General features: G+C 25.2%; 1 protein-coding gene across 1 annotated transcript in view; it reads right to left on the reverse strand.

Annotated features, from left to right (window-relative positions):
* Positions 1 to 410: 410 nt before the first annotated feature.
* PIP5K59B (Phosphatidylinositol 4-phosphate 5-kinase 59B) overlaps positions 411 to 23,198 on the reverse strand; it is a 220,564-nt gene continuing 197,776 nt past the window's right edge. The window contains exon 22 of the mRNA XM_075363436.1: positions 411 to 751. Within this exon, the coding sequence (XP_075219551.1) occupies positions 740 to 751 (12 nt within the window). The 3' untranslated portion in view covers positions 411 to 739. The remainder of the gene's footprint in view (positions 752 to 23,198) is intronic.

Genomic DNA, 23,198 nt, shown 5'->3' on the forward strand with positions numbered 1-23,198 from the left:
CTGTTTCCAGTTGTAATATAATTGAATTTACTTATCAATATATGAATTTGCAAAATGAAAAAAATAACAATAACATTTTTACAAATTAAAAACTATTTTTTTCATGGAATTTAATTAACTGATTTGCATTATTCTACCGTCACTGTTAATTTTGTTTTTTTTGTTCTTTTGTTTTTTTTAACAAATAAAAGAATTTAATTTAATAATATATGTTGTAACAAAATAATTTTTTTTTCATAAAAATAAAATAAATACATTCAATAATAATTCTATTAAATATTTCTTTAATTTTATAGCTTATTCAATAACTAGAATAAAATGCACTACTGAACTCAGTATATACAATTAAATACAGTTAAGAATAATATACAGTATAAATATTGAGTATTCTAAAACAAGCCTATAATTTTTTATAAAGTAGTAATTCTATATAAATTTATGACATTTACAAGTTAATAAAATAATTTAAATAAACATACACACACTTCTACGTATATATGTGATATAAATATATTAGACAGTAATTAGAGAAAGTTATTTGGCAGCATTCAAATTTTTATTTACTACTGTATACATATATAAACGTTATAACACATGTAATTACAACTTATCGTACGATTAAGAACTTTATCACTATTAATTTTTACCTTTTACAGAAACAATTGAAGCACTAAAAGCAACAAAAACAATTTTAGATGAGTTGTTCATGACACCAGAAGAGTACACTTTTCTGTTTTTCTCACAAATGGGTCTAAAACATAAAAAAAGAAATTATATGGTAAATATACCATAATTAGATTCATATTAATACTGCCTTTTAATATATAATGAATTAATAAAAAATGATTAATACTAAATGGTAAGTGAAAAGAGAAAACATTTAAGACCACTCTTAAAAAAAAATTGAAATGATGGGCAATTTCAAAACAGTTATCATTATTAGATACAGGAGAGTTAGTTGCGGGACATACAAATGAAAATGAAAAAATAAAAAAATATTAATAAGATGAAAATACCCATTATTGCACAATTCCTTATTTAGTAAAATTCTTCTTTTTAACTCCAAAAATCTTTAATGTAGTACTTTCCTCCATCAAATCGTGAAGAAATATAGTTTATTTATTGCTAAGATGGTTGTTGACACTTTCTGTCGATGATATTAAACCCTTTTTTAATATAAAAGAAAATTTACAACTTTTTAGTTACATTTTGCAATGTCAAAATTTCTTTTCCCCTTTTCCCTATATTTCAATATTGTTCATAAATGTAATTATTTCTGTTGTTACAATGGTGTGTACATTTCACTTTTTTTTAATATTTTAATGTGTTTACTGTTACCTAATTATTAATTACTATTATTAAACGAATAATACTTTGTACTGCACTTGACTACTTTTTTCTTTTTGTATTATGATAATTGTATTTTTGAGAACTTCTGCATGTGAAAGTGAGTGTTGCATTATCCTTCACATGTAGTAAATAATCTAAAATAAAATTTAAAAAACTCAACAGTTGAAAAACAATATCACCTCAGTCCAAGTTGAAAATGGAAGATTACATATATTTTGTACAACTTAAAACTTCCCATTCAAAATAATGTGACCAACTAAAATTTATATTAAAAATTGCGTTATTTCTTAGCTAACATTAATTTGTTCCTTTTTAATAAACAAAGGTAATTTTGTTTACATATGTATTGGTTATTTCTTATTATATTTTCTACTGATACTTTTTTCATGTTCACTTATTTAAGTTTTTGTACTTACCTTTTTACTAATTCTCCTGCTGCTACATATTGTTTGACTATAAAAATATACATCAAATTTTACTTTTTGTAAGTGTTTTGAGCACTTTCTCTTTTCAATGTTATATAAATGATCAACCTTATAATTAAAATAACAGTAACTTTCCACTCTTAACTAGAAAAAAATAAATTTTTAACTAAACTTATTTAATTTTAACTATAAATAGAATAAATATCATCCAGAATAGCTACTAGTAGTTAACTATATAAGGCACCTGAGATCGATCAGCCGATTTTCATATGCTCATTTGTCATACTGAATGTCTTTTCCACTTTGAGATGTCAGTAATAGCATGAAATGACTTCACATGAAGTTAAAGGTAATAGTTGCTAAATATTATTCACAGATAGTATGCTATTATTCTGATTTTGTCACTAAGCTAATTATCCAAAAAAAAAAATAATAAAAATGGGGACTGAACAGAAAGAGGCCAAATGGAGGAGGTTTTGACAGAGCTTACAACAAAATCATAAACATAAAGGGAAGAGAAAATACATAAGTAATAAAGCTTGATTTTCTTACAAAAGATATATTGTAAATTAATGTACTTTTCTGTAATTTTTAAAACCTGTCATATTATCACGAGTAATGTTGCAATATCTGCTGTATTTGACATTACCACATGTAAACAAACCCAGAATTCTGAAGGCTAAAGTGAGATAGTAAAGAGTCAAAAATAAGGAAGCGAGATAACATGAGTTATGATTCTAAATTATTAAAATGTTTTGCACTTTAAATATGTCTGTTAAAAATCATTTATTAAGTACAGTAATATATGTTACTCAGAGTATTTTTTATTATTTTAGTTTTATAAAAATTCTGATGATGATGGTGACATCATAAAAACTGCTGATAATTTCTGTATAAATTATTCAAAATGCACTGTGAACAAAAGCAGGACATTTGTTGCATCATTTCTGACATATTCCAAGGAATCGTGTATGAACATGAAGCAGACAGTCACATCGAAAACATGAAATCTAGTCTCATTATGAATATTGCATCCACTATAACACACTGGTAAACAACAAAATAACAACACAAACTTTTGTACAAGGGCAAGTCAAAAATTATTTATACTTTACCATAACATACCTTCAAGGTTGTCATACTACCTTCTGTGCATACATGCTTACAGTTGGTACGACTACGGTCACGTGTGAAATTTGATTCTGATCACGTCATTTACTTCCAGTTATTACAGTATAAACATGTCCGCTCTGCTAGCAATTTGCATGAAGGAGGAACAATGAGCAGTGATCTGATTTCTCTGATCAGAGTATGAAATTCATCATAACATTTTATTATGATACAGGGACAATGCTTTACCATATAGATGAGATTTTTCATAGATTGAGAAGTTTAAAAGCGGCTGGATGAGTGTGGCTCCCGAAGAGGAAGCAGGGTGCCTGTCAGCCCCCACCACGGATAACAAGGTTTAACAAACTCGAGAGATAGTTCTGGCAAATTACCATTGATGAGTTAGCATTTTCTTTGAACATCAGTCACGGCTCTGTCCATCAAATCATCCATGATGACCAGCTCCATAAAGCCAATTGTCAAGCAAGGTGTTGTTGCATGACAACACCTGCCCACACATAGCTTGGCATACCCTTCAAATCAAGTTGAAATTTGAGGTATTCGAATATCCTCCCTACACCCCAATTCTGCTCCCTCCGACTTTCATCTGTTTGGGTCACTCGAGGATGCTTTAAAAAGTCATTGATTTTCCACAGACGTAGATTTGCAGGAAACTGCAAAAGTGGCTTCGTGACTGATTGAAAACCTTCTTCTTGGAAGGAATACGCAAGCTTGTGCACCGTTGGACCAAATGAGGTGACTGTGCATGACCGTGCATTCAAAGTGAGGTGATGCTGAAAAATTATGTACATGTAAACCCCTACCTTTGTGTAAATAAATTGTAGAAAGAAAAGTGTAGATAATCTTTGACTCACCCTCGTAGATTCATAATAATGAAAAAAAAGTGGTATTTTTGCCATAAAAATATTTTATTACGGATAACGTAGACAAATTTTTATCATTTTAAAGGATTTCCAAAACTACTTGAATCTGCAAAATTAAAAGAACATTTTATAATAATGAAGTCTTCATAAAAACACAAAAAAACATGTCAAGAATTACTTTTTAACATGTTTAATTACAAATGAGCTGGCAATAAAAAAAAATGTGTTGATCTGAATAAGAGAGCCAAATAAGAAAAAAAGATGGGTAGATAAAGTACGACCAATGGCTGCATCATTACTTAATGCATTATTTCTTTTTAAACACTAAACAGCAAGAGATATGTATCAACAATCAGAAAGATTATATGAAAATACAATGTTAAATTATTTATGTTCCTTTACTCACTTTTATTAAGTAAAATATTAATCTATAATTGTGTTTTAATAAATTAACCCAAAAAACTGAAGATTTTAATTTAAACTCTGGTTTACAATCGGTTCCTGTATAAAAAATGTTTCTGGTTCCAATATTCTCAATTTATACATCATGATACACAGTATTTAAAAAAAAAAAATTAATAACCGATATCATTTACATAAATATATTACAAAAAAAAAACTTATTTAAAAGATGCCAATAAATAATTACAACTGTAGCGAGACATCATTGAAATTCAGAATGAACATTTTTTTTATTAAGGATTTGTTAAATTTTTTTAACGGTTAACAAAAGCAAAAAAAAAAATAACTAAGTTCTGATGCTAAAGTAAAAAATGAATAAAAGTGTTTAATAATTAATAAAAGCATATACATTGACTAAAACACTAAGTATTAGTAACAGAATAAAAGAGTATTAAAAATTAGTTTCCGCAAAGAAAGAAAATAACAGATGTTTAATAGGTTAACCACAATGTACAGCAAGGACCATGTAACCAGTAACTTAATATATAGTTCCGATTAATCTCTTATTCATCTTACTTCTGTTCAAAGAAACAGAAACAGACCCAGTATGCATTATAAATGAATGGTGGAAGGAGGTAAGCTGTTTTTGTTAATATTAGTACAGTAACAGTGTGACTGATGTTTAGACACAGGTTGTTATCCTGGTGCACCCATACACTAGAAAAATGTGCAATATTTTTGATGAATCAATGTTCAAGATTTTTAAGTATTGTATTTTTTGCAGTAATTGTACTATTCTAGTTCCTCCTAAAATTCTACTTTCCTTTTGTTATAGTACATAACAAGATGGAATGTATCATTATCGGAAAAAAAAGTTGAGTCTAGATACTTTTATGAACACGATACTTTGAGGTCCTCAAACTAGATAAATTTAGAGGACATAATAATTTATGATTATTAATATGCAATGGTGTCTACTTTGCTATATATATTAGGAACTTACAACAGTGAAATTTGGGTATGATACTTTGTATATTCGATGGACTTGATCTGATTTTTGTTTTTAATTCAAAAAAAGGGTAAAACCAAACAGGTGTTACATTGAAAAAGAAGATGACTCTGGAAAATTTGACAAGTATGCATCTTTTTTTACTCAATGAATTATACCTTCAGAAATACAATTGAAAAGTTGTTTATTCTAATGCCAAAATAGCAACATGTAAGGTAGTAAAAAGGAGGTAGAAAACTTAAGGCGCTTTTACTATTAACTTAACTGATTATGTGTTGAAAGAAAATTATAAGGAATTAATTATTAATCTATTTTTAAATTTTACTTTTTTAAGTTCTTTTTTAATTTGGTTATAACTCAAACATTGTAAAGGAAATTATCTTTAACAATATGCATAGACAGATAGTCTAAATGACTAGTCTAAAGTGACTAAATGATGAAGATACTAATAAAAACCAACCGACTAACATTCATACTGAAAGTATCTATATGAATTGAATTTAGATCAATAAATATACAATAAATACTTTGTTTCAAATCAGACTGTTTGATTTGAACAGAGTAGGCGGTAAAATATTATATTTTTAATAAAACTACTTATATCAGAAACTGTACAGTTATTTGATTTTTTTTGTTGGATAATTTTATTTTTAAAATCTGTATAAAATAAAAACATACAAAAAACCAATGCATTCCAGACTAAAAATTTAATCATATTGCAAGATAATTAATTTCATAATTGCAGGCTATAACCCTAATAACTGGTATAATTACAATTACAGTACAATAATACAGAAAAAGAATTGAAAAAACAGGTTACAGAGTGAACGTACAGCATCATGACTGTTCTGTGGGTTTCCATTAAATCAGACTGAACCTTTCCAGTAATTTAGAACTCATATATAATTTCAGCCTATAATCATTTATATTTAAAAATGAAGTAACAAATTATACTGTTATGAACCTTCCATTTTGTTAATACTTTTTAATAATATTAAATAAACAAGAATTTTCTGAATGAACTTAGGAAAGGAACAAAAACAACAAATGAAAGGAGTTATGAAACCATTTAAAAAATAAATCAAGCCATCATTCATAATGAGTATTATCTTATCACATCTTGTCAAACTATTCATTTAATGATATCAATGTCTTATAATCAAAATTATAGACAAAGAAAAAACAGTACAAGAGTGTAATTATAATTTTAGAGATTAATTATAATTATAAATAACTTACATTTAATTCTTTAGATTAAGTAATAATCAAATCATTATTGATTTATTTAATTATATAAGCAAATTAGGATATTTATGTTATCTTGAATAAAATATGTTCATTAAAAAAACACAATTTTTTTTGAGATCAGGCGGATAACAATAAACTATATACATTGCATCAGAAACATTGAGACATTGTTATTTAATGAGCAAAAAAGGGAAGTTCTCTAGTGTTTATCTAGATGGTTCAAAGGAAACCACAGAAAACTTTGATAAAGAACATAAAAAAGTGTCTAATGTTTATATACTTAGCAAAATTAATTAATAAAAACAAAAATTACTTAGTTCATAATGATACATGAAATACCCTTAATTAGTAGTAATAACTGTGATAATTGAATAAATATAGGAATGATAACATAGAAAGATAATATAATAAAATAGAAAATAACAATTTTGAAGTTATTAATGAAAAAAATTTATTTAGTTATTATTTATTAAAAATTATTCATTTTCGAGCTAAAAGGAGGATGCAAAGAATTCAGGTTTAAACTCAATCGAGAAGTGTTAAGTGAAAAAAAACTTTACTTAATTTTAAATAAGATAGCCAGAAAGTCTTTTATGGGTTAGATAATTTATTAAATTGACAATGGAAGCAGCTAAGCCCTTTATTGGAGGCTAAAAGTGTTATGCTATGCAAACCAAAAACTATTTAGCAGTCAAGGAATTGATCCGTTTGTCTCAGGAGAGTTTACCTAAAAAACTTCAAGGGGTTAGATTAATTGATGCATAATAGTAAGACTTGCTTTATGTACAGATGTAAGAAAATGTTTAGGAATTACTTGGTTCAATGGGTTTTGATTTAAGCAGGATTGTGAATTACGAGGTGCATTTTTATACCGTCCCTTGACACAGCCCAAGTCTGATTTCAAATTAATACAGCCAAAAACGTAGCATACTGTACAACATGCCTGTATATCAGTCTGAAAAAGCATGCAGGAGGATTTAAGATATTAGAAAAGATGGTGTGATTATGTTAACCTAAGTGACAGACTGTAAGAAAGGTCTGAAAGTAGCAAACAAACTCTTTTAAGTAAGGGATAAAATATTACAAAGACGCTTAAAAACAGTAACTCTCAGTGAAGTAGAGTAAAGTAGATAATTATCTTAAGAAATCAAAGCTGAAAAAGTGTTTTTTTTTACTTCTTATAAAAGTAATATTTTATTCAATTTATAGCATTAATTACAGCATTTCAAAATAATATTTTTAAACTCTTTTCTTGGTTTTGAAAAAACTACTATGAAAATGGATTTGTAATAGAAAAATGATTTTGATTTATGAGTTCTGATGATTTACATGCCAAATATTTTACCACCAGATAAAAGTATGACTGAACAATTCACAGTTAAGTCGGATACTTTTACACATTACAGGTTCAATGTAAAGGCACGGTTATTCTTTTAACCGTGTTATTCCTTTAACCATGTTTCAACTTGTAACTGAGTGTGGGTCTTTAATCTATAGAAGAAAAGCAATCTTTGCGGCAGCATATATTTAAAACAAGTGATGCAAAACCATCGATCAGTAATGTGCTGCTTTCCAGTTAAAAAAACTTTCCTTACCACAATCTCTCAAGGAACCGGTGGACCTACTGTCTGCAAAGTAATCTCAAGCTATCCTCTTGGTAGGGCCATTTGTCTCATCCTACAAGTTCCTTCATGAAAAGATCATCCTTTATTATCATTCAATTTGAGTTCTTTACGGATAGGTGAAGCCCACACTTAGGATGCTTATCCTCAATGAGTCTGGTGCAAGATGGTTGCCTGTGTATTTACCTAGGAACTTAATTTCTTTTCCAGTGACCATTTGTGGATTTAAAACACTGGAAATATAGGTTTATTGCAGTTTATGAAAATTTGACAAATTAAATCTTGCCATAGGATTCAGATGATAAAATAATTTATCAAAGAGTAAAGATCCCAGGTTCAATTTCTGTATTCCGCCTTAAAATCTTCATTTATTACCCACATATATGTAAATTGTTTATGAAGGCATTATTCATAAAAAAAACTACTGAAAATTAACAATATTAAAATATCACTAACCCAAAAATTGCTATAAAAGTACTTCCATGCACTAATCATGCTGGTTAAAAAGAAAAATATTGTTGAATTACTGTAATTTATTATTAAAAATATTGATTAACTCAAACATGAATCTTTTCATTATGTCTGTGAAAAATTTTATTCTCTAAAGTCTGTTAAAAAATGTTTACAGTTCATAGAGAAAATAATGAGAAAAATCAATAAATTACCTAGCAATTATTCAGTTTAAATTTAATTATTAAATTACTAAGTAAGAAGAACCAAAATAAATTACAAGAAGACCAAAGTAAGAAAAATAAAACAGTTAATTTAAAAGAACAGCAAAAAAAATCATTAAATCAAGAGTGAAATCTATAATAGTTATACTTACTTTATTTCTAATATTACCCACAATTATGTTTGTCCAGTAATATTCCCTAAATAATTTAATGTGATTCTAATAACACAGCTAAAATTTAATTACTTGAACATACTATGAAGCCTTCAACAATAACTGAAGCTTGCATATCATAATAATATTCCATTAAAAATAAGAAAGTGTAACATAGAGAAACAAAATAACTAATAACAGACCTAAATTAAGGGCAACACTCATAAATTATATTTCTTTCTCATTTAATACTATTTTTATTTTTAACATAATAAACGGAAGTACAACAAAATAGTATTTACAACAAACATGCGGCTAAGATTATGTTTTTTATGTATCATAGATGTAAAACAAATATAAACATGCATACATTTATTTATGTACATATCTGTATTCACGAACTGGACCTATGAAGATAATTTATGCAAGTTAGGGGGTCATAAATGGTGGTCATTTATAAATCTAACAATTCAAAATAAGCAAGATATGAAACTAAAATATTGCATTTACGTGTGTATATATATATAAAAATTCTGAATATAATGTTTAATCTTGAACTGAACATCATCCATAAAAAATTCTTTATTAAAATTATAAATAATTTTACTATTTTTAAAATAATACAGGAATATACAAGGAATCCACAAAATTCTGTACAGGATATGACAACATAAAAAAATAAAAAGAGGAAAAGATGTATTATGTAAATATAAGTAATAAATAAACATTTCTACAGATAACAGAAAGCATTTAATGTGGAAAAAGTTACACATCAAGCAGCAATTCGGCAATTAATTTGCCACCAAAAAGAACTCTTAATTCAATTACAATGTTATTGATTAGTTGAATACTAAAGTTTTTAAATGACATTCAAATTTTTGTAATTGTGTGTATATATATATATATATATATATATATATATATTTCTTTTACTGTTTTATAATATGTTTATATTTTGTTTTTAATTATTTATTAATTTTATAATTAGTATATACGTATAAATACATTTCAGTGTTAAATTAAAATTTAATTAACTTATGCTAAATAATTTATTACACTGATAGTAGACCATACAAATTTATAACTTTTATTGCTTATTACAGTTTATGTAATTACCAATATTCATCAATGAACGACAAAATTTTACAAAACACTGATGTTTAAGCAATATGAAATAATTTTTTTTAAAAATCCATAACCATAAAATGTGTATATACAATTTATAATATATATATTGACTTGTTAGCTGCTCTTTAGTTAAATTCAAAACAAAAGTAATTAGAATAAAAATGCATTCCTTTATTATCTTTGGTTAAATTATTATCACTTGCTTAAGATAAAATACACTTTTTATACACATAAGAAATAGTAGAAAACATGTATGTATGTGTGTAAATTATTATGCATGAATTTTTCATATATGTAACTTAAAAAAATGTTAACTTATAACTTTTTTTTAATTTAAAAAAGCTACACAAGAAACAGAGAAAGTAACAATTAACTAATATAACTCAATTAAATTACATAAAATGGAATGTTATAAAAATTATTTAATGAATAATTATTGTTCCTAATAATATGTTACACTGATAAAAATTTGAACACAGTAATACTAATAATAAAATAAAGAAACTATTAAGATATTTATTACAAGAATATTAAAAATAAATTGAACACTGTTTTATATTATTTAGATAAAAATTAATACACACATAAATATTCAAAGAAGCTAAATACAGTTAATAAAATACCACATTAAATTTAATAACAAAGTATTCTATATCCAAAATGTAAAAATTCAAGAAATATTTTTTAAAACTATCTCCTTAAAAAATGGGCGACCTCACTGAATTAAAATGAACAATAAACCAATGGATTATGAGAGTAAAGGAATCCCTTGTTAACATAAGTTTATAAACTATGACAAAGATCATTACCACACAGGTAGACTGAGTGCAATGTGATCAGCACTTAAAAATCACTAGTAGTACTGTTTCAATTTCCTATGGGGAGGACTGCAGGACTGTGTAACTTACCTCAATTATGAATTGAAATAATCCGCAAAGAGCAGGCCAACAATGGTCTTGCTCTTTTACACATTTAACTTTTTGTTAAATAAAACTAAAAGAAGGAAGATCAGGTAAAGTAGATCAGAGCTCATTGGTGTTTACTTTGAATATAATCTTTTTTTTTCCAAAATATATAGAATAAAATACTACTCAAGCAGATACTCAAAACAAATAGAAGACATGCTTAAATTTGTAAACTTTATTAAATCTTTACAATATTCATGCATCACTTGTTACTGCTTAAATTTCAATAATCAATCTTTGAGATTCTGCTTACTTGAAAAATTAAAGCATTTTTCAAAATCACAATGAAAGCAAGAGATTCATCTGAAATCACCACTAATTGATGTTGAAGGGGGCACCTGATCGGATTACTCCACGATTAGACTTGCTTAAATAAAGTTAAGTCAAGAGGATATAATTCTTTACCTGTATAAAATAATTTAATGAACTTTCTGCTCGGTTAAAATAATATTTCCTCATGATTTAGTGTCATCTCATAATACAATATCTCATATTGTACAGAGAAATGCTAAAACTGAATCCTCTGTAGAACCAATTTAAGTGTATTAAGCAAGAGATTCCTATACTAGTCAAGAAATTAAATTGTTTAAAATAAAAAGATACCAGTTTTATGTTATATCATGATATTTTATATATTATATATATATATATATGTATATTATATATATATATATGTGATCACTCCAATTTATTAAGCATACAATAAAAACTTTAACATCATAATTTCAATTATTTATATAAAGAATGATACTCTTTTGGTGAAATTTATTATAAAACACATAATAAATATAATTTTTGATGTCAAGAATATAAAATGTATTATTAGCATGCTGATATTTTTAAGATTCACATGATGCAATACGCAATTATAAATATTAATGCAAGAGTTAAAATACTAACTATAAAAAAACAGGTTTAATAAAATAACTCAACAGGTTTCTTATAACAAGAATCTTCTATAAAATTAAGAAAGTGATCAAGAATAGATTTATTTCATAATAATGGTAAACATCTGCAAAGTAAAAGATAATATTAAAATCAGGGACTAGAGTTTAATAACCACGTAACACCTCAGCCTAACCTTCTGTATAACTGTCCTGCAAAAAATATCAACAAAATACAGCTATTCAAAGGCCAAATGTATCCTTAGACACCTAAATGTATAATAAAACATGTAAACTGGCTGTTGGCATTACTCCTTACTTCAAATCCTTTCAGTTTCTAGCATGCTACAATCTGAGATGTGTGGTAAGAGGTGTAGTTTACTTACTGTCTTGTTCTGAAACCATTTATGCAACACAGATTAAATATACAATGCAAAAAAAGTCAGTTTTTCAATTCAAAAAAATGCTAACATGATTACAATTTTTTTTTCATTTCAATAATTAAAATATATTAGTAAAGTGAAATTATTAAAACATATCGATAAATACAACACGTTTCTTTTTTACTGTATAAAACCATCTCTTGAATACTGAACAGGTTCGAATGAAATTTTATGGAGCTTCCAAATTTTGACTGAAGTATATATGTTTAAATATCAAAGTATACAACAACAAATAAGTATTAATGATTTTTTACCTAAGTATTTACTCCATCACAATTGTCTGGGGGAAAAACTCTTTCTAAAAGATTACTTTTTATGGTTTTCTAAATGAGGATTTAGAGCAGCATATAATATGAACACAACACAATCAAACTGTTTGTGACTTTGGTCCCAGAAAGTTTTAATTTTGGAATTACAATAATTAGGGCTACCAGGGTGGGTATTTAAAAAAAAAATGCTACTATGAGCAGACGGTTTGTGTTAATTTTTAAAAGATTTATTCTGAATATGTCAAAAATATTTTCATATATTTTACTTTGATAAGAAAAAACAAAAACATCATTTAACACATTGATTTTAATGGATGCATCGGTGCTTGTATATATATTATACATTATTTTGCAATCAGTAACTTGCAACACTGCAGAAACAAATAGTTTATTTTTGTTTACATGAATATATTTAATAATATTTTAAAATCTACATCTACTTTTATTAAACATTGTGTGTATAATTACAAATACTATGAAAAAAAGTAAACACTATAACACACGAATTAAGTTTTCAGTTGGAAGTGTATTTTTCAAAGAAGTACTTATAATAAATAAAACCTAGTCTTAATTAAGGTAATAAGTTAATGTTTCTGCCGTCTTGCCATTTGTTATTATCATAAATGATCTGGGATCCTGAGAAATAAGCTTAAGATTTTTATTTACTACTGATATATATTTTAACTTATGGTCCAGAAACCCCTATTTAACTGTAGCATACCATATATTTACAATTCTTAATTTAATATTAACCAGTATTATACAGCACCTAAATAATCAGTTACAAATCATTATTTATAACTTGAAAATGTTTTTATGTAATAATTTTAACCGGAAGTACTAACAAATCTTTACAGAAATGGCTCTAAGTAATCCAGGATTGTAAAAGGTCACTTACAAGTCAACTGAATGCTTAAGAAAATGAAACTATGCTCATTTACATATGATGGAAAAACTGGTCCCAAGTGGGTACAATAACAGTTTGCGTTAGTATCTTTCGAGGATAAGTTTAAATTTTATACAAAAAATTGTTTGTAGCATTTTTATTTAAAGAAAATAATATAGACGTATAAGAGAAGAAAACAAGTAAACATATTTTTAAACATATAAAATAAATTTACTCATGTACAGGTAAAATTTTTAAAAATGTAAACGGTTTTACAGTTGTCTCAGAATAAGCCAAGTATACCAAACTATAATTCAGACTAACAATAAACAATAATGTCTATGAAAATATCAGAACAGCATTTAGCTATCATTTTACATCTGTAAGCAATGTTTTAAATTTAAAAATATTTTTATCATGGGCAAACAAAAATTCACATATACACACACATACATGAATGTGCCTATACGGTGCAATATTTGAATCGACAATGTCTGAGCTGTTTGTGTATCAAGTTTTAGCATAAATACTAATCATGAATACTACTCTAATTAAATCTGTTAAGTATCTCTGACTTTTTTTGCACAATGCATATTAACAAAACAAAACATAAATCATACTTGATTGACAAAAGTAGCAGGATATAATTTTAGTAAGTCAATTTTATAATGATCTACTTTAAATATTAATTGCAATTACTCTTCTGATATTTTTCTTCAAATAGTTAACTGCAGTGGTTATTATGTAACACACACTTTAATCAGTTACTAAGATATACCTATTCATTCTCATAAGTGTTATTTATAAATTTTATAAATAGATTCATAAGTTTTTTGGTCTTGTTATTATTCATGTTAATGTGAAATATTCTCAACATATATGTAAAAACAATTGACTGTAATACGAAGTCGAACAACATATTTATATTTACGATACAGTTTTATGAAATTTTTATATAACTGACTAAGATAAATGTGTATAAAATATACTTCAACAAACTGCATTATACAATAGATAATAATTTTATATATAATCAACTAAAATTAGCATACATATACATATATGTATGTATAATATAATAAACTAATATTTTTTTAAATATTAATTTTTAAAATGGTCAATTTTAAATTTAATCTAATTAGTTATTTATTATTTAATAGAGCTACAAAAATATGTACACACATTACAACTGTTTGTTACATTTTCATTTTTTAAATTTTAATCATTCAAAAGCATTTCCACTTGAGAGATCGTAAAGGAAGACAAAAGTAAGAAAGTCTAATCAAATTATTTTTTTCTTAAATAATGTACACTAATATTTATATATTTTGTTTAAATAAATTAACAATGACAACAAATTTACAAAATTTTCTTTCAGTCTTCTCTTTAGACTACTTCTTATAAGAAGCTCGTATAAAAAAATTATCTTCTACTCAAATAATTATCATCATATAAGAATATTAATTTTTATTAAAAAATAATTTAATCATATTATCTATAATTACCGATAGTAATTTGGTAATACGATGAATATAAATAATGTCTCTTATCTATATTAATCAACAGTTTTCATACCTTATTTCCACTACATACACAATATAGAAAATAAAGGTAAAATTTCTGACACACCAGTACCACTTTATTAAATATATATCCAGTAATTTTTCAAGTTTATATGGCCTATTCAGGGTAAAAGCTCAACGTGACATTATATTAATGTCACATTGCAAAATTGCTAAACAAATAAGTTACTATTTCATATCTGTAACTAGAATTAAAAATAAAAAATAGGACCTGTATTTTACAATAACAAGAAAAATTAAATGCACTCTGGTTAACAAGGAAAATTAAATTAACTGGATAAATTGCAATAAAATATTTGGTACTAGTGTATTTTACAGATCCCCAACAGTTTCATTTAAAAAAAGATTCACAAGAGTGAATGACTACCTAATAAAAAATTAAAATTTGATTTCTGCAACACAAAACTACAATTTACGGTATCAATAATACTAAGGTTTAATACAAAAAAGGGATTAGTTTAAAGATTCACTGATTTAGTGGTAAATTGCCAGTACAGGGTTACTATACCAAGTAGGATAAAAAATTAAATATTTTCACAGCTACATAAATGCAATTACTTATATCTACTATTGATGAACAATAAGGAAACATCGCTCAAGTCCAAAAAGACAGCTGGATGAACGATAAGAAACTAAATAAACAGATAATGAACTAAAGAAAAAAGCATACTCATTTATAAGATTATTTAAAAAAATATTATACTTAAATATAAATTAACTGATGGAAATTGAAGATTATGTAATAGTTTATGTAATATAAAAAATGTTTACTAAGAATTTCTCACAAAATTCTTCATGGAGGAAACTGTTAATTATACAGAAAATAAAACCTGATTGATCTAAAAAAAACATTATGTATAATAAAATAATTTACTTAACAATATTTTATTGTACATAAAATATTAACAATTTTTGAGATGTTAACATTGAAACAAAATCAGCTTAAAAAATTAATTCATTAAAAAAAAGCATTAAATGTACAATAATAACACATAACATAAGTAAATGTTACAGGATAAAAATTTGTTTTACAATCTGATTAACTCAAACAGCAATAAAAAACCCACTATTCCATTAAATTCCTGCTATCAAAAGTACATTCACACAAAAATAATCCTGATTTATAAAAGCATAATCAAATCTATTTTAAGTTCTGTCACTTCAAACTCTTCCGCTCACAGTCATTAAATAAAAATCAATTTATAGCACACAATACAACCTTTGATGAGTTATATTCTGGAGAATGAATTCTGATAAATAACTGACTATATAACTGAGATGGTTTAGAATGTACTGCTTAAGTAGAATAGAAAAAATAATTTTTTTAAATTTAATAAAACAAAATGCCGATTTTGTTCCATTTAATTGGTGACTTGTACTCGTGCACAAAGAAAATGATTGTTTTTCTATAATAAACAACTTAGCTCTGCAGATTACCCAGTAAAAAAATCCTATATATAATCCTTATATATCCATTAATTTTAAAAGTATATAAAACCCATTCTAGATAAAACGGCAAAAGGTTTACTCTGTTGAGAAATCGCTAACAAAAACATTATTACTTAACCATAATTAGAATTCAACATAACACAATAAAGAAGCCATGTTTAACAATAACCAGAATTTTTTAAAAATATATAAGGAAACTTGTAATTTTTTTTAGTTATTTTTGAAATTTATTGATTTTTCTTTGATTTTCTATCAAAGAAAATTATTATTATAATGTAGGAGTTTTCTAAATGGAAATTTTGTTTTGTCAGATTGAAATGACCCAATTCTGACTAACCTAGCACAGTTAAAATACCATTCAATAATTTCAAAATATGAAAGAATAGTACCATAAAAAATTTAAATATTAATAATGTTGTAAATCTTTATACAAAAAATTATACAGAAAACTTCATAATTTTTTTGGGGGGGTTAACCAGATCTACTCATTTACCTTTAAATGTCAAATTAAACATTATTGATATTTTATATAGTACAACCCTCTTAAGCAAACACTTTAACCTGTGCAGAAAAGCTAATATTAAGAGAGATTAACAGAATATTAAACAATTTTATAGGATACAAGGTAAATACTGAATACAAAGTGAAACAAAATAGAAAGGTAATGATACAAAAACATTAAAAAGGTTATAAATTTGTTTGAAGTGAAAACTATAGACAAGAAATGCTGTGGGATTCATTCCAAATAGGAATATTAAAGAGACTTCAAAAGTACAATTTATAAACGAGCGAATATAAATTATATAAATAAGCACAATACAGCACTACTACAAGCTTATTTATGTCAAGTTGGATGTGATCAAAATGAAAAGGAACAATTTAAAGAGTTACAGTTTGTAATAAACAAAGAAAATATAATCACTGAAGATTTAAAGATACAGGTGGGAAGCAACAGAACTGGATGCGAGTTGATCCTTTGAATATTATAATAGAAATACAGAATGAGAGGTCTTTTTGAATTTATGTGTAAGAAATAGTTTAATAATTAAAGATACTTTCATTGATAAAAGACCAAGTCATAAAATTTCCTATCGCACAGTTGGAATGGAGAAAAAAAAAATCTTAAAAGACAATGTCGTACCACATAGAGAAGCAAGGAAATATATCTGTGATGTGAAACTATTACCAGGTGAAGATGTAAGTAGTAATTATAAACTGCTAATAACTAAACTAAAAAGTATTATTCTTTTAAGTAAACCTAATAATTTGTGCCTATAAAAGTAACAATAATTTGAATACATATTGATTATTTATACAAAAAAAAAATTTAATTGAAATAATTTTTTTTTTATTGAAATATTTATAATCAGGAATTTTTTTAAGAAACTTGTTTTATCACAGAAACTTCCACAATGGATGACAAATGGAAAAAAAAAAGAATTTGCTCCATTGTTAAGTAAATGCTATACTGATAAGAGACTTAGGTTTCAAGACTAAAATTAGAATAGGTAAAAGTCAGACATTTGTTGCCTTAGTTTTAACTAATTATCAGCTTTCAGAACACAAATTATTCTCACTGTAATGAAATATAGTGACAAATTAGCTTACTGTTATTGTAATAATTTATAATTAAATTATGACCATTATATGTTCTTTGAAATATTTATTAACTGTCCCTTAACAAAGGTTTTTTTAAGTTTTATGCTTAGGTGAGAAGTCTATCTATTGTTTAATGTTAGTGGAAATTGGAAAATTACCTAAAAAGTTTTACTGTACTAATTTTACTATAGTATAAAAAGTTTTTTATATCATTTTACTTCTAAAATGATTATAAGAAATTTGCTCAATTGAAAATAGGTACATCCAATTTATTCTTGATTAATGGAGGTTTTACTGTATTAAAAAAGAATAACAAAAGTAACTAAATAAAATTAACACACATTAAGAATAATCACAACTTACAATGTAAGTATTACATATTTGTGAAATCCTTTAACATGGTGAAATTCCAAAAATGAAAGACTATTAATAATAATTATTTAATCAATTTCAAAGACAGCCAGTTCTCCCAAAGGTTTAGATAAAATGCGATCAATGAAAACAACATATTTTTAATTATGAAATTATAAGGAATAATTTATGTTATTCATGAAACTGAATCAATCGATCAATTATCCTTAGAAAGTGTTTTAATAAGCTACATTTCATAAAAAGATTTTTTGACAATAGATCTAAACCACTTTATCTTCCCAAAATTTCTATATTACTTTCTGCAATTACTAAATACAACTATACCATTAACAAAACATTACAGATTCATAAAAAAATCCTTAAACTATTCTCTTTGGTAAAATGTACTAAGAAAATTACATTAAAAGATTTTATTGGAAAATTTGTAGAATGGTAATGTTGATAAGTTATGTTTCATGCCTTTTAATTGAAAGTTACTCACCAAAATACTTTATTAAGTATGTAATTAAAAATATATATATATTTAGAATTTATAATTATACATCTACTATTACTTTATTCAATATATATGATTTCATGATGAAAATTAACCACAACTATAGACTAAAGCATAACTCTGTGGGCTATTTTAAAAAGTTGTCATTCTCCAAATGATTTCTCTCCCCATTTAATGATATATATATATATATATATATATATATATATATATATATATATATATATATATATAAATCTTATGATGTAACATTCGTACAAAGAACTTTGAAGCAATGCCTTCTTATAAATTAATACTTATAAAAGAAAAACTGAAAATTAACACAACTCATCATTTCAACAATGCAACTTCACTTTTACATATAAGTAAATTTCAGAAGCAAATTTAAGTAGTTAAATTCATTTTTAACAAAAAATATAATGATGATACAATTTTACTTCATTTGTAAAAGATAAACCAGTACAATTAAAAATTCAGATGCACTTCCACTGTATTTAATAAAATTTGTTTATTATCTTCTTCATGTTAATAACATATAATTTTTTTCTTACACTGAGAAGCATTACTAAAAAACTATTAAGAGGAAAAGTAATATCTAAATATATTTTTTAATATCAAAGGCCAGTTTTAAAGAAAATACATTAATGCATATAATGTATTCTGTATTTCATTGTCACATAAAAAACTACTGTATCACATTCTCCAATATTAATGACCATACTACATTAATCATGGAATGTTATAAATAAAATATAAAATTTTAGATTAAAAGTAAGAAATTTTATTACTTTATATTAAATAATAAAAATGATTTAATTTAACATTATATTACAGTCTTTAAATAGTAAATATTACTAAAAAAAAAAAATGGCCAGTAGTGGTATTCAAAAGTAAATAAATAAATAAATACATAACTCGATAACAGTTATGAAAGTTAAAAAGTACAATAACACCTCAATTATCAAGAAAAAGATTCATTAGTAAAATATAACCAACATAAAATCCTATCTGACAGATGAGAGTAATTACTATCATAATTGTTTTTATAAAATGAAAAATATTAGTACATAAAACATTATTATTATTATTATTATTATTATAAAGGAGACATTTTTAATATGATAGCTACCACTATAATAAAATTATGCTACCAAATATGTAGTGTTTTTAAAGGATGTAGTGCTGTTCAAAGCAAGAAAAGAATACAAATAGCATTATCACAATATTTAGTGTAATGCGCATAGCACTGACTAATTTTTAATTAAAACCTTGATTGAAGTAAGATGTGCACATGCTCAAACATCTAGCCAATCAGATGTTAGGATGATTATCAAACTTTAATTTTACAGGCTATCAAAAAAGAGAATTATTTTGTTAAATACCCTTTAAATCATTTACTGTAAAGAAAGTAAATACATATATAAAGAGCGTTTCAGTATATTTGTACAGTCACAAATCTGATTGCTTTACTAACCTATTCATTCATTCAAAATAAAGAGGTAGCAAGTGATCTGTTCAGTGAAGTTAATAACCCAAGTGTACTGTAACGTGTTGGTGCTGCAACTTAATATGGGTAACCTATACATAACATATATTACCCTGCACATAATCATGTGATTAAACAATTTCAAAAATAAAAATATAAGTGTCGGTTTAATTTATAAAAATTATAAACTTAATTTATAAAAACTTTTAAAACTTAATGAACCATGAATACTTCATGACCATTCATGGATTTAATGAATCACAAAAAATTAAAATAAAACATCATGGCTAATTGTTAAATATTTCTAATACAGTATATACTATAAATTTATCAGTAAGGCTACCACTTCAACCTGAGGAGGTTCAAGCAAAACACAGCTACAAACCAATACAGACTTCTTTAGTCATTAGCCACTAAAAGATACAAATAACATGCACTAAAATTCCATCTTCTGTTCTTTAATTTTGATGATCTAATGGAATCAATTAATTAAACATAGATTTGGTTGTTGGCATTACTAATTCTTATTCCACATCCTTTAATTTCCAGGTTGCTAATCTTTAAATGCTCCAAAAAGATCAAGGTATAAGGAGTGACATTTTACTGTCTTAATCAAAATCCACTGACCCTGCATGTTAATTTATAATGTTTATAAATTTGTGCAGGAAGCAAAACAGAAAACACTTTTAATTCTTTCTGCCAAAGAGCATGAATTTATTGCTATGAGATTCCAATCTTGCCATACAATCTAGATTTAAATCTGATATTATTTCTGGCAGAGAAAATAAAATAAGCAGTTAATCAAACTTCCTTTAATATTGATGGCATGATTAAATATGATGTGAAATTTTCTCAAATGGGACTTGAAGGGTGGATTAGTAAATGTAACTGTGTCAAGAAAGTTTTAAAAAATGAAGGAAAAAAATAAATATATATATTTCTTTTGCTTTGAGTTAATCTTTTGAACGAGTGAATGCTAAGAATGGCAAAAAGTAGCATCAAATCAATTATGATAATCCTAACGGAAAAATGAAATATTGTGAAAAAAGAAATTCATATTAAATTATCTGTTACAGTAAAGAATATAACTAAAAATTATAATCAACTGAATACATTAGAGAACACAATTGTCTCTAATTAAATAATCAATGGTTTTTTATTTATTTCAGACACTCATAAATATTTAAAAAAAACTACAAACCATAATGTAAGTTTTTTTCTATCACTATTATATACAACATTTTTTTGGCATGAAATAAGGCAAAATTATTATTAAATTTAATTTTCCTCACACTTCCTTTAATGAAAATCAAAATTAATATATCAACATAAACTGAGGGATGCATTACAGTATGTAAAAATTATAACTTAAAACATATAACTGTCGTAAAACATCAGGACATTTAACTTTTGAGTATGAAATACATCAAATTCAGCATTTTATTAATCTCATTTTTTTCTGTAACTCTAGTAAATGGTAAATATAGTAAAATTTACTGTCAAAAGCAAATTTGAATATCAGTCAGTTTTCTGAGCAGCAATCAGATAAGCTACATCCATTTACCTACATCGGTCTTGGTCCCATCTTGTCAAGCTAATTGAAGTTACACTGTCTAGTATATCTATAGTGCTCAATGATATTTCTTAAATATGAACACAAATTATTACTAGAATAAAATGACTGTTTTATGACAGAAAAATCACCTAATTAAGCTATCAATATAAGATAAGCAATTAATTACTTTTTTTAAATAATAAATAATTAAAAGTAAATATTTTTAATTCTGACACGAACATAACTAACAAATTTAATGAAATTTTTTTATTCATTTTGTACCATGTGTTCTCTAATATTAAAAAATATACTTAAAAGAAAATCATGAACTTATGTTAAATTAGTGCAGCCTTTATATATAAATTTATATAAAAACATGTATAGTTTCAATTTTTTACTAAATTTTCCAAAACTTACAAATTAAATTAGTATAAAAATTATTATTATAAAATTTGAAATTCAGAAATATAAAATAAAATATAAATATGTTCATTATTATTTACTATACTAAATATGGCTACCATTGTACAATACTTTAAAATGCAATTTCAAAATTTATTTATGCGAGTATGTGCACATAGTACTGTCATAAGGGTATAACATGGAGCCAAAAACTAATAAAAAGAAATGACATTATAAATTACTACAATTTAAATACAGGCACATAAACTATGACTTATATACAAATACGTATATAAATATACATGTTTAATAACTTACTAAAAATGAGAGAAAAAACACAAAAACCTATATATATATTAATCCAAAATATTTACTGTTTTAAGGCGTTTCACAAAATTATTTGCCGGAAGGCATCCTAATATTTTTATCTACTTATTTCTATGTAGACTCACATACAGGGTTAAAAAATATTATAAATTTAACAGAATAAAATTACAAAAAATAAATAATAATAAAGCTATAAAAATTACTTTTCTCATATAACGCAAATAGTAAAATAACAGTAGAATCATATACACAATGCACGTACTTGCCAGCTCAAAAAAATGGAAATAAGATTGATTTCCTACATTGACTCAAAAATTTTATGTATCACATGACATGTTGATCACCACATAACAGCATATAATAAAATTCAAATTAGAAAATAGAAACTTAATTCTTATATATTTATTAAATTTATTTAATAAGTACTTACTTACTTTACTTTTTTATTTATTTTCATATATACTTATCAAATTTTAAA

This window comes from Lycorma delicatula, chromosome 4 (assembly GCF_047948215.1).
Source record: "Lycorma delicatula isolate Av1 chromosome 4, ASM4794821v1, whole genome shotgun sequence".
NCBI classification, from domain to species: Eukaryota; Metazoa; Arthropoda; class Insecta; order Hemiptera; family Fulgoridae; genus Lycorma; species Lycorma delicatula.